Source organism: Natrix helvetica, assembly GCF_964273705.1.
Source record: "Natrix helvetica genome assembly, chromosome: 8".
NCBI classification, from domain to species: Eukaryota; Metazoa; Chordata; class Lepidosauria; order Squamata; family Natricidae; genus Natrix; species Natrix helvetica.
Genome location: NC_138559.1, coordinates 16,980,173 through 16,994,481, shown reverse-complemented (window position 1 = coordinate 16,994,481; position 14,309 = coordinate 16,980,173). Strand labels below are relative to the sequence as shown.

The 14,309-nt window shown below is 38.6% G+C and overlaps 1 protein-coding gene across 9 annotated transcripts in view; it reads left to right on the top strand.

The window, feature by feature from the left end:
* The window catches only part of PKNOX2 (PBX/knotted 1 homeobox 2), a 275,402-nt gene that overhangs the window by 209,410 nt on the left and 51,683 nt on the right, over positions 1-14,309 (top strand). For all 9 annotated transcript variants that reach the window (XM_081961087.1, XM_081961083.1, XM_081961086.1 and 6 more), the window contains one exon: positions 9,054-9,242. In XM_081961087.1, the coding sequence (XP_081817213.1) occupies positions 9,054-9,242 (189 nt within the window). The remainder of the gene's footprint in view (positions 1-9,053; positions 9,243-14,309) is intronic.

Below are 14,309 nucleotides of genomic sequence, written 5' to 3'. Positions count from 1 at the left end.
TCTCTTGTGGAGGTGTTCTGTTTTGGAGATTAACCTGGCTCCTTCAAAGTTGATTTCGTGTCCTGTAGCTTTAAGGTGCTGGAAAAGGGAAGAAGTTTTTTCTTTTTTTCTTACTGCATTTTTGTGTTCTGTGATGCGGGCATTTATTCTCCTGTTTGTTTGCCCTATGTATATTGCTGGGCAGATTTTGCATGGTATTTCGTAGACTCCTTGGTTTTCTAGCTGGATTTTGTCTTTGGGGTTTCTTAAGATGTTGGCTATTTTTTGGTCAGTGGTGAAGGCTGTCCTGATATTGTGCTTGTGGAGAATTTTGCTGATTTTATCTGTGGTGCCTTTGATGTAAGGGAGGAGGGCGATGCCATTTTCCTGTTCTGTATCTTGGTTTTTTGGGGGAGTCTCCTTTTGGATTAGGTTGGTGATTGTTTTTCTTTGGAATCCATTGGAGATTAATACATTTGTGAGTTTGTGTAATTCAGTTTTCAGGTGGTCTTTGTCGGCCAGGCGTTTGGTTCTGGAGATGAGGGTCTTGGCTACAGAGTTGATCTGTGCAGGGTGGTGATGGGATTGTGCATTTAAGTAGCGGTTGGTGTGTGTTTTTTTCTGGTAGATGGTGTGTCCTAGGGAGCCATTGGGTTTTTTGTAGATTAGGACATCCAGAAAGGGAAGTTGGTTGTTTGCTTCTATTTCCATGGTGAATTGTATTTTGGGGTGTAGGTTGTTGAGATGTGTGAGGAAGTTGTCCAGTTTTTCTTTTCCATGTGGCCAAATCACGAAAGTGTCATCAACATATCTAAGCCAGAGTTTGGGTTTGTGTTCAGATTTGTCTAAGGCATTGGTTTCAAAATGTTCCATGTATAAGTTTGCAATGACAGGAGAGAGGGGTGATCCCATGGGTGCTCCTTCTATCTGTTTGTATCTTTGTCCATTATGGATGAAATATGTGTTGGTTAGGCAGTGGTTGGTCAGGTCTAGGATGTGTTTAGGGGGGTTGTGTTTCTTCTGGATGGCTGTCAAAGCTTCTTTTATGGGCACCTGGGTGAAGAGGGATATGACGTCGAAACTCCACAAGAGAATAATCATGGAAGCCATCAAAATAGAGAAACACCCCCACAACATGAACAAACGTGATGATACCTCCCGCCTACCAAACATCTGGAAACCAGCCCTAGCCAACAAACGAACACCACCCACCACCCAAGCCGTTAAAATACAAAACAACAATGCACACACAACCTGCACCAATCAGCACCAATCTACCAATCATGATACAACCACACAACCAATCATTCCAATTACTGAAACAAAGCCACCACCCCATCCCCTCCCACCAAGACTTACAGAAAGACGGCAGCTCCGTTCCCATTTTAAGCCCACAGCTTGAAGATGGCAGGTGTGATCCTGCCGAAACGTTGCAAAGACAATCTCAACCTTACACGGGAAAAGACCCGAATACAACAAAACCAGCATATATATATATATATATATATATATATATATATATATATATATATATATATATATATATATATATATATATATATATATATATATATATATATATATATATATATATATATATATACACATATACATACATATATATATTTAAAAACAAAAGTTTTATTGGTTTTTTTCAAATATTTTGGGGAAAAGGGTACATAAGTGTGGGAAAAAATTTTTGACAGCTACATCATACGGAAGATGGTACTTCCCTGAAATCTTGCATCTCTTTCATATTTTATATATATCAAAATATCATAGTTACATTCATATTAGCAGTTATTTTACTCAATTCTTTGACATCTTCAACCATACTTTATATCACTTCTACATTTCATTATATTAGCAATTGCGATATGTTTTTAATTCATTTCTGTGACCTAAGTTTCATTGCTGTCTCCTCTCCCCTGTCTGTTGGCTGAGCCAAGGCTCCTCCCCCCCTTCATGTCTTGTGTGCTGTCTCTTGTTTCACCTAGGAGGTCCTTATGTTTTCCCATGAAGGCTTCTGCCTCCACCACTGTGTTAATTCTCACTCTACCCCCCTCCCAAAAAATCAACAAGCCTTCTGGAATTAACCACCGAAACCAGATATTTTTTTCATATAGCTTTTTAGTTAGAAAGAAGAATTTCTTCCTCTTATCTCTTATTCTTTTTGGTATCTGTTTCAGAATGGTTATTTCTTTGTCCTTATATCTTAGAGGTTCCCCCCTTTGAACTCCTAGAATCTCATCTCTTGTAGTCTTTCTAAAAAACTTAACATGTACCTCCCTTGGAACATTGTGTATTCTAGCATATGCTGAATTGATTCTATATATCAGGTCAATATCTCACCATTGGCCTTCATATTGAAAGCCTCTGACCTAACAGCAAGGAAACCTCGTTCTGCTTCTTCAATAAATGAGGCCAAACTATATTTAACAGCACGTATTTCGCTGGCCACCAATCTCTGCTACAATGATATCCCTGCTCCTTCAGGGATGTCTAGCTCACCATGCCCTCACCAGAAGTCTCAGTTCAGAACCTTAGAAACGCCACATGTTTTCCTCTAATAATGACATTCCCTGCCTCTTCATGAGAGATAGCATGAGTTGATGATTGATGATTCACTTGAGCAGTTTGTATTCAAACAACTCAAATAGGTTGGTAGCCATTGACCAAGACGATGGGAAATGTGTGGCCATCAAGACTGGAGGACCGCTGTTATTATTGAAGAGGCTGATTGATAGAAGACCACATATCTCTCATTTCAAGCTGGTGGGTATGGACAAATGAAATAGATGACTGATGATAATTGTCAGGCACAAAAGATCAGGTCCTCATATCAGGTGCACGGCTGAATGTTCAATTAAGCTGATTTATTGCTGTGTACAGGAATCTTCTCATCTAATAGCCAGCGCTTGGTTAGCACTAGATAAGGGTCACAGGCACTCAAAGAGGGTTGGATTTGATTCACTTGTGCCTACATAAGGATTCTAGTCTGATCCCTTTTTTCACTCCACCCCCAGCTTCTGCTTCTCCTATAATAACAATGAAACATTGAAGAAAATGTCAAGACAGCATTAATGTGGGGGCCTGTGAGCACAATTTCAGTTCACCAAATGTGAGTCTAAGGATTCTAAGACATATCATTCAATGGAGGTAACATTTTTCAGTTCCGTGTAGTAATCTGGAACAACTCTTATGCCAGACATTTCACCCAAATTTTAAAAGGCAGCTGATTATACATATTCTTAAATACTGAGTCCTTAGCAGCTATTTGAAGATGCCAATTGCTGACACTGAGTTTTTTGGGTTGGTCACTTTGACATCCACTTAGACTGTGCAAATATTCTCTCTCTTTTTGGCACCTTCTTTCAATATTTGGGTGAAATCAACATGTTGCTACTTCAGCTCTTGATGACAAAACTATTTCTGTCCTGGAAAACTATATTTATTCCTGAAGCCTCTGTATAGTAGAAAAAAATCTTGATGTTTCTTACCAGTTGAACTTGCAAGTATGAATGAATGAGTTGTGGGCAAAAGCGAGTTAAGGGTTATGTAGTTTAAAAAACTGAAAGCAGCAGTAGTTGTAATTTTCCTTTTTTGTTTTCACAGAGAGGGGATTTTTTTTCCCTTAAGGTACATGAGTACGAACATTTCTTCTAGAGGCATTATCAGGAGAAGATTTGAAGGAGATCACAATGGGTTAAATGTCTGATTTCTTTCTGGGTTTCGAGAGGGCTTTTTTGCAATTTGTTCCAACTCCCTTCTGCTATTTTTGCACAGATTATATTAAAGTTCACTGTTCTTATGTTAGCATCCTGTGTCATTTATCCAAGGGATTCAGTGTCAAAAGTTAAAGCTCTGCCAATGAATTCAAGAGCACTGTAAGATGCTGCTATTCTCCTATAAGGCTGACAGAGTCCTTCTCTTTCCATCACTTGACCTCACTTGATGTACTTCTTTTACTGGAACATAATTAAATGCAATAAAGATGAGGATGTCCTTGGCACCAGACTACTTGTGGCTGAAACACTTCCATAACCAGAAGACTTATTATATCCTTCTAACACAGCCCTTAAGAATCCCAGTTCCTTTCAGACTTTTTAGCCATGGCACCAAGATTTCTAAGTAAGTATTAAGTAAGACCATATAGGTAAGACCACTATAGGAAGCCGCAGATTCTATAGTGAGAAATTTTAACAGCATAGGGATAAACCTTATGCCAGACTGATTATTACTGGTTCTGCATCAGCAAATAATTGATGGTCACTGCCATCAACATGTTGCATTTTACATTCTAATTCATTAACAGAAATGGTCTTTGGTGACAAAATGGCATTTTGCTTGAAGCAAAAACGGTCCCATCTGGACTAGCGACCAAATAATATTATTTTTTTATGAATAACATTCCATTGTCCACCAAGGAGAATGGGAAATTTTGGAAAGTCCCCAAATTTTCCAGATAACTACAATCAGTCAGTGTAAACAACACACATAGAATAATAGAGTTGGAAGGGATCTTGGAGGTCTTCTAGTCCAATCTCCAAGCAGGAGACCCTATACCATTTCGGAGAAATGTCTCTTTTTGAAAGCCTCCAGTGATGGAGGACCCACAACTTCCGAAGGCAAGCTGTTACATTGGTTGATTGCTCTCACCATTAGAAAATTTCTCCTTAGTTCTAGGTTGCTTTCTCTCCCTGGTTAGTTTCCATCCATTGTTTCTTGTCTCACGTTTTGGTGCTTTGGGAAATAATTTGACCTCCTCATCTTTGTAGGAGCCCTTCGAACATTGGAACACTGCTATCCTGTCTCCCCTAGTCCTTATTTTCATTAGACTAGACATACCCAATATTTTCATTAGACTAGACATATCAGTAACTGTTCTTCATTTGCTTTGGCCTCCAGACCTCTAATCATTCTTGTTGCTCTTCTCTGCACTCTCTCCAGAATGTCAACATCTTTTTTAAGTAGTGATGACCAGAATTGAATGCAGTATTCCAGGTGTGGTCTTACTAAGGCTTTGTAAAGCCATACTAGAACGTAATGTGATTTTGATTTTGTCCCTCTATTAATGCAGTCTAGGATTGCATTGGCTTTTTTGGCTGCTGTTGCTCACTATTGGCTCATATTTAAGTGATTGACCACTAGAACTAAACATTATAGAATCTAAACATTAGATTTAACACTAAACATTATAGAAGCATAAATAAACCAATGGCTACTTTCATGGATCCATATATCAATGGAAAACAATCTGTTAGGGTCCTCTTTCATGGGATACATGGAAAGAATCTGAGTAGTTACTGTAGACCTTCTGTTCATCCAGATGAGTTTTATTTTTTTATAGTCCTTACATGCTTTCTCCTGGCATTGTTGTTCTCATCATTGTTACGGCCAATATTATTTACTGTTCAATAAACACCATTCCCTTAATACTACTAAACTCAGCTTTTGTTACTAGTAATATTAGTAATTTTACTGTTATTGTTACCTCTCCTATTGCCTTCCTGGATTTTTCGAAAGCTCACTAGCTATAGTGCTTGTTGGAAATCTTGCAAACCATGATGCTTCCAATGAATCCTCCCTCCCTAAGATCCTTATCTCCCAAAGTTTATTTGTTGTATGTACATGGTTTTAATGCTACTAATCCTATGTAAATTGTCCACCACTGCTGACAGCAAAGAGGAGAGGAAAAGGCCAGGGACATTAACCATCATTAGAATAAGAATCATGTATTCCTCACAGGCGAGATGCACATAATTAGAAATTAGAAAAAGGTCAGATCTCGCCATTATCAACTCAATCAGCTGCTGAGTGCCACACAGTCAATTAATTCAGCATCTGTATTTTTTACAACCCCGCACACGTATTCCATTGGACTGTAACTCATTATCCGGACAGATATACGGCTCAGCGAAGCAGGGACATAAAATGAGAGACCCCAAGCAAATGAGCTGAGATAATTGAGAGATTTATTTTATATATGTGTGTGTGTATGTGTGTGTGTGTGTGTGTCTGTCTGTCTGTCTGTCTGTCTGTCTGTGTGTTACCCTAGAGAGGGGGGGGAGAGGGAGAGGGAGGGAGAGAGAGAGAGAGAGGGAGATGCATGGGCGCTAACACAAATGCACACACAACTTCCCTTATCCTTGAATGCTAACTTTCAGGAAGACATTTGTTGAGCAGATTCAATATTACTGCTGTCATTGTTCTACTTTTTCTTTCTTTCTTAAAGATCTTTTGGATCTTTCCAAGAACTCAGAGTGGCACTTGGGACTTTGACTCCTGTCTTCTTTCATCCTCCCAAAAACCTTGCAAGATAGGAGATGCAGAAGGATGGTATCTCTGCTAGGTTCATAACCAGAGTTTTGCGGCTGAGAAGTCACTTTCCATCTAGACTTTCCTTTCACCGTACTAGATTAGCCCTATTCTGTGACTATTGGTGTATGTGGGAAGAAAGGACTGGTTTATCTTCTTTCTTCATTCCCAGCTTCCCCTGTTGAAGTCAGGCGGTAACTGCATTTGGATAACTGGGGGAATAGTTCTTCCTGTAAGCCCTCAACTTATGAACCACAATTAGGACCTGAATTTCCTTTGCTAAACAAGGCAATTGTTCAATGAGTCATATTAGATTTTATGGCCTTTTTGACACAGTTGTTAAACAAATCACTGCAGTTCTGAAGTGTCTCATGCAGGTATTAAGCAAATCCAGTTTTTCCCACTGATTCCACTGAGTTCACTTCACTTCCTCCACTGTTTCCCCCAGAAGAAGGAACAAAGGAAGAAAGGAAAGGAGGAGGGGCAGGGGAGGGGATGGAAGGGAAGGAAAATTTAAAATGTGACCTACTGACTGAGAGCAGGAGGACAATTGGGTTTGCTTATGGTGAAGTTTAAGTAACAAGGATCCTTTAGTAGATGGGGCAGTTGCAGAATTTGCCCCATGTTTGGACAGGAAGTGTCTTAGTTCCAAATAATCTAAAAATTATTCTCTCCTACTATCTAATTTTCCCTTCTGCCTTTTTTCGTAATTCAGCTAGGAAAACTTTCACAAAAACTGCCACAAGGGCCAGAAATGTTTCAGTTAGAGGAATCCATCCGTTTTCATTTCTCTTGGCTGCTTAATTTTGTGAGAATGTCAAGTTTGGTTTGTCAAATGGGAGAAAAGCTCCTTTTAAAATCCCGTTCCAAATTTATATTCTAGCAATAGCAGTAGCACTTCGACTTATACACTGCCGCATAGGGCTTTACAGCACTTTCTGGGTGATTTACAAGGCTGAAGCATTATTTGCATTTTGCCCCCAACAATCTGGGTCCTCATTTTACCGATCTCGATGGATGGAAGGCTGAGTCAACCTCAAGTCCCATCAGGATCAAACTCCAGAGTGTGGGTAGAGTTAACCTGCAATGCTGCATTCTAACTTCTGCATCACCATGGCTCCATGAGGATTTAGTACAAAATGTGCAGTTTGAGCACAATTTTGCTTAGTAAGAGGCGTAGTTCGATACAAATTAATATACATCCTTATTGATAAACTGCATTGCTAAACAGAGCGGTGATTGTCAAATGATAATGTTTCCATTTCTCTATTGATTTAAAACTGGGAATTTAATAAGTTTATTTCAAATTGTTCCTTCCGTTATCACAGAACAAAAATCGATATACTTTGCTCTTTGATAGCCCCCCTTAGTAATCATGCTGCTATTTCTCAGTGGAATCAAAAGCAAACTCCAAGCTGAGAAGTACAGTGGGACACCCCTTGAACAGCCTGTGACTAATAGCTGGTAAAAGGGACCATTAAAATTAGCAAGTTGAAAAAACTGGTTTGAAATTTAAAGCCCATTTGTTACAATATTTTTAAAAAGCTGATTTACTGCTCTGTGGTGAATAGCTGAGATTTCATACCTGATTCAGGGTTTGGAGCCGAGGCTATAAAACGGAAGGCCTGCGTTCCATGCATGGCATGTTTTATGTGTAAATTTTTTAACATTTATGGGGTACGTTTTATGAAGGCCGAGGCTTCTCTCAAGGGAGAGCTTAGGAGGCAGATTTTTCATTTTCCGGGCTTGTTAAGCAGAGAAGCCAGCTGAGAATAATCAAGGATGCTCTTACATAAGAATCCTCATGGCTGGATTCCAAAATGCTCGAAGAAGGAAAAGTTTTCCCAGGGGAATATTTGGGAACCAGCAGTGACACAGCAGTACCCATACATAAAACGGTATTCTCGACTTACAAAAGTTTGTTTAGTGACCATTTGCTTACTGACTGGTCAAAGTTACAATGGCACTGAAAAAAGTGACATGACCCCTTTTCACACTTACGCCCATGGCAGCATCCACAGGGTCGCCTGATTGACATTTGGATGCTTGACAAGAGTCCCAGGGTCACGCGATCCCCTTTTGCAACCTTCTGACAAGCAAAGTCAATGGGGAAACCAGAGTCACTTCACAACCGTGTGACCAATTTAACAACTGCACTGATCCTGGCCCCAATTGTGGTTACAAGTTGAGGACTACCTTTGTTATAAGTTATATCTTTAATTTCGCATTACTTAATATTAAGTAAAGGGATTTACATCTTGATTATTTAACTAGATAACATGGGGTGGGTGTGCTTGCCTGTTTACAAATGCACCTATACTTGTGAGGTTTTTTGATCAGAAATATAAGATGTGTGTGTGTGTGTGTTGTATTTGTGCTGATAAATAAATAAAGGGAGACTAGTATAGATCTATTTCAAGCTATTTAGCTCTCATCAGCTAGCCATACCCTTACTGGGATTCGATCCCATATTTGGGCATACCAGGGGTTGTAACAAATACATACACACACACACACACACACACACACACACACACACACACATATATATATATATATATATATATTCAAACATAAAATAAAAATGGGAAAATGGGAAAGGCCGTGCATTTTTTAAATGATGGAATGTATACATTATTAATCAAGGCTCCTAGCAGAACTGATTGCTATCTTTTGAAGGCATTATCTCCCATTGATGTATTTGCTGTCTTCTATGAGTAAAGTGTGCCCCTGTTCTTGTTTTGAATTGTCTGCAGATGGTGAAAGCTATTCAGGTCCTGCGAATTCATCTCTTGGAGCTGGAGAAAGTGAATGAATTGTGCAAAGACTTTTGTAACCGTTACATCACCTGCCTCAAAACTAAGATGCACAGCGACAACCTTCTCAGGAATGACCTTGGGGGACCTTACTCCCCGAATCAGTCCTCCATTAACCTACACACGCAGGTAATTGCTGAAAAAATGCACTTCACGCGCCCCCTTGTAAACAGCTACAGATATTCTTCAGGCAGAATCATATTTCTCATAATGTACTCTTAATCTGAAAACACCTCCTATTTGAATTCTGGAAAAAAAAATAACCAGCAGCTGTAGATTGGCAAAATGCGACCAAACATAGAGAGCCCTGAACTTCAGGAATATAGTCATTATTCTTGTATTTCACAGAGTGCGCACCAAAACCAAGTCTTAATCTTTTTCTCCCCTAGCATTTTGTCCTGTTCCGTCGCAGCCTCTGCTTTGTTTACGTTGTGCTTGCTTAGCTGATGCAGCAAAGCTATCAATGCACAATGCAACAAAGGGATTGTTTTTTCCACCTGCTGGTTGAAGAACTTAACCCTGGGAGATGAGAAAGAGTGACTGGCCCCAGATCACCCAGCTGGCTCCCATGCCTAAGGCAAGACTAGATCTAGATCTTACAACCCTAGCCCGGTACCTTAACCACTACACCATGCTGGGTCTCTATCAAAGTTTATCAAAACCTATACAGAATACAGAATAAGGGAAGGGACCTTGAAGGTTTTCTAGTCCGATGCCTTACTAAAGCAGGAAACCCTATCCTACTCCAAAAATCCTTATAAAAGGTTTGCCCAAAGCCCATTGATTAGGATAGAGCATGTGACATGTTAAATCAGGGGTGTCCAAACTTGGCAACTTTAAGACTTGTGGACTTCAACTCCCAGAATTCCCCAGCCAGCTCTGCTGGCTGGAGAATTCTGGGAGTTGAAATCCACAAATCTTAAAGTTGCCAAGTTTGGACACCCCTGTGTTAAATCCTAGTGAACAGGCTGGACAAGAGCTCTCTCTGAAAACTCCAAAGAACAGTGATCAGTCATAGACCAGGCCTTCTCTACATGGTAGCATTTGGATGTGCTGGGACTGGCAGTGAATTTTGTGGGTTACAAGCTCAGAAAGAAAATATAGTTGGAACAAATGACTCAATAGCCTGCCATGGGTGTAAATATTTCTGTTACATTAGTTGTGGAAAGAAGAGCTGAAGTCCTGTTGCCTCTTCACAATAAATTCTGCCAAGTTCTCAAGCTCATTACTGGGTTGGAAAACATCGTCCAATCATCTTCCAGGAGAACTTTCCATATAAATCGATAAAAGCCTGGGAGATCTCAAGATGCTAGATCTTCACAGCACCTAGGGATGATTTTAAATATGTCCCATACGCGTTACGAACTTAGCTTTTGAACAGGCTTGTTGCACAAAGTATTCCTCTATTAGACTACGGTATTCTAAATGATTATTTGACCTGCCATTTTAAGTTCCAGGCATTATTTCTAAGGCTCTAATTTCAGAATTTGATTTTTTTTCCCAAAATGTTGATTAGGAAATGATGGCTCTTAATAGGATATGAGGGGGCACAATGGTTCAGCAGTTAAAAATACTGAGCTTGTCAACTGGAAATCTGACATTCCAGGCTTGAGACCTGAGTGCCACAGATTAGCAGATGAGCTCCCATTCCTGCCCCAGTTCCTGCCCAAAATGGTTCCTGCAGTTCAAAAGCATGCAAATGCAAGTAGATAAATAGGTACCACTCTGGTGGAAAGGTATCAGCATTCCGCAGGCCTTTGGCCACATGGCCACAGAAAATGTCTTTGGACAATGCTGGTTTCCTCAGCCAAGAAATGGAGATGAGCACCGTGCTCTAGAGTTGGACATACGTAACTGGACAGGGAAATATTTACCTTAACTAATAGGATATGTGTGTTTCTTTATTCTCTTTCAGAAGAAACATTCCATACACCCAGCATTGGTTTCATTACCCTACAAATCCTTTCAAAAAAAGACTTACCAGCAATATAACAGTTTGAAAACCCAGGAAACTCTTGCAGTTGTCATCTAGTCAAATAGTCAGCTCTGTTCTCAAGGCTAATCCAGTGTCTTTGGTTGTCACCATTTGTCACCTTCTTCACAGCTTCACAAAAGTAGCTTTCTGTATCTGATTCCTAATTACTTTGAGGATAGTCTAATAAATCATGCCCAGGAATGTTGTCTTGTTCATAGCAAATTTGTTACTTACAAACATGGCTAATATGGCAGGCAATCTGAGAAATAGCTCTTTTTTCATAACCTAGCTCACAAGATTGAAATTGTTTAATTTGAAATACCTGATTAAAAAATTGCACTTACCTCTCCCTGTTTAGGAGGAGGAGATCTATTCAGTACTAAGTACTATCATTGCTATAAAGAAAAATATCATCTTTTCTCTATGAATTTATTTTTTTCCCCGTACGAGAGTATGCAAAGGATGATAATTATTTGAGTGAAAATAGGTCAACCTCAGAATGAATATAATGTGGTTTGGACATATTAAAGTTATTGTATATATTTGAGAAAAATCATTGCAATGCCATTGCAAGTGGTTTAATAGTATCCTCTTTACTTCACACAGAAGTAAGTTCTACCAAGTTCAATGGGACTTACTTCCAGGTAAGTGGATAAAGACACGAAATTTATATTTGCAGACATAATATTTCTTTAAACTGCAGACTCCTTGTGCTACCACATGAAAATCTCTGTTTGAAAGCCAGAAAAATATTTCCAATGCCATTTATGATGCAAATCGCATTCTTTCCTTTAAAATGTGTTTTGGGGTTGGGATCAAAATTCCTCTTGCTTTCTGTTTGGTTTTGGAGATGCTGACACTTTACCTTTAGATAAGTAAGGACTACAATTCTTAAAATTTCTATCAAACATGGCTTTGCATTTTGCCAGACATAAATCAGAAGACAAATGTCTCATCATATTCTATATGGATGGTATGCCGTTTATGATAATTTAGACCTTTTTCAGAATCTGCAAAAAAAACCACACACATAAAACCCACTTACAAAATATATAGATTTCAACAACAGCTGGCATACATGTTCATATTCTTTTTTTTTCAATTTTATTAACAAACATATAAAATACACACACACAAAACTTAGACGTACAACACATTTACACAATGCAATACAAACAGGAGCTTCCTGTTCTTTCTAATAGCAGTTATCAATCGATACCGCTCACCTTATATTATTTCCCCTTCTATTGTATTTCATTTGAGTTTCACCATTCTTAACTTTCTTATTTTACTCATAACTATTATTTTTGAGTTTTGTTACATTCCTTCATTGATTCTTGTTTCTTTCCTCCATCCACCTATACCATTTATCCCATATCTGGTAGAATTCTGATTCTTCTTTTCCCTGAATTTCTTTAGTTAGTTTGTCCATTTCAGCACAATCCGTAACCTTTCTTATTATTTCATCTTCACTTGGAGTTAGTTTGTTTTTCCATTTCTGGGCAAAGGCAATCCTTGCTGCCGTAATTATATGTAGTATTAAATACTGGATTTCTTTTTTATATTTCACAGACATTATTCTATGCTCATTTGATGCTAACTTTTTTGAAGTTTTCAGGTTTGGAGTTCTGGAGGAGACATGAATACATGCGTACAAGGACCTATTTAAAATTAGAAAAGAAACTACATACTGTCAGGGTGGGGGGAAGTATTATATAGGATCAAGAGCTGCAACATTCCCAACTCTGTTATTTATCTTTAAGTTCTTTCTCAACACTTGATATGTTCCTGCATCATCAAATGTATAATGCTTGGCAAAAGCATGACTTTCAAAAGAAAATCTGATTGAACATGCTGAGAAGTTCCTCAATTATCCTTTCTAAGATGAAAAAGACTGTAAAAGGAGCATAAAAATGTACGATCACAGAAAACAAATATACCTTTCTTTAAATTTCTATTCCCTAAAAGAAGAAAGAGAGAAAGAGAAATGCTTTGGAAAGAATAATATCCTTTTTAAGCAAGAGTAAACTACTGTCAAAAAAACTAAAAAGAGATTTACAAAAATGTCAATGTATTACTAGAAGATGAGTTTCTCCACTCAGAAAATATCCAATGGAAATTATCTCTGTTTGAGTGAAAAGCAAGCTAACAAATAGTACAACGATGCAAATCTGAGTTCCAATCAAAGATAAAGAAGAAACAGAACTTCAACAGTTCTATGGGACTTTTGAACCCTTGTTGATACAATACCCCAACAATGTCAAAATAAGTATAGGAGACTGGGAGGGGGTGTGATGGTTCAGTGGTTAAAGATGCTGAACTTGTCAGCTGGAAAGCTGACAGTCTGGGTTCGAGACCCCGAGTTCTGTGTGATGGGGTGAGCTCCCATTACTTGTTGTAGCTCCTGCCCATGGAGCAGTTCAAAAGGATGCAAATGCGAGCAGATAAATAGATACTACTTCAGTGGGAAGGTTACAATATGATGTGCACCTTTGGCGTACGGTCATGCTGGCCACATGACCATGGAAGTGTCTTTGGACAACACTGGCTCTGTCGGCTAAGAAACAGAGATGAGCATTGCCTCCTAAAATCGCACCCAACTGAGCAGGGGAAACCTTTGCCTTTATAAAAGACTGGAATGTTAAAGCTGAAAATACAGTAGCATGTAATATAATGGAAAAACGTGGACTCCATATACAGAATGATGGGAAAGACCATCAAGAAAGTACTAAGTTAATAATAAATACCTTATTTCGGCCATCAAAACTAAACTGACTGTATGTTCTTCAAGTAAAGATGGAGATGTTTTATTCTGTCAGCACAGCCAAGAATGAGTCCTGATTTCAGCTCAGATCCCAAGCTCCTTCTTGCAAAATTACAATGAAACTAACGAAAACAAATAAAATCATCAAATCAACAATGTATGTCTTCCGTAATGTATCACAGGATTATGCAGTGATGCTACAGCATATAGATTTAATGGATTAGATTAGATACATAGAACACTTGAACAAATCTGGGCTAAAACTTATGACATTGTTAAAGACAACACAAATAAAGATATCCAAAAGAAAAAAGAATACAAAATGTTCCCGATAGGTTGAAGATAGCTGGAAAAATGCAGGGGAAAAAGGCCACAAAGGGAGAGAAAACTGTACCCTGTTAAATGCTGAGTTCCAGACAAAATCAAGAAGAGATAAGGAATTGTATCTAAATAATGA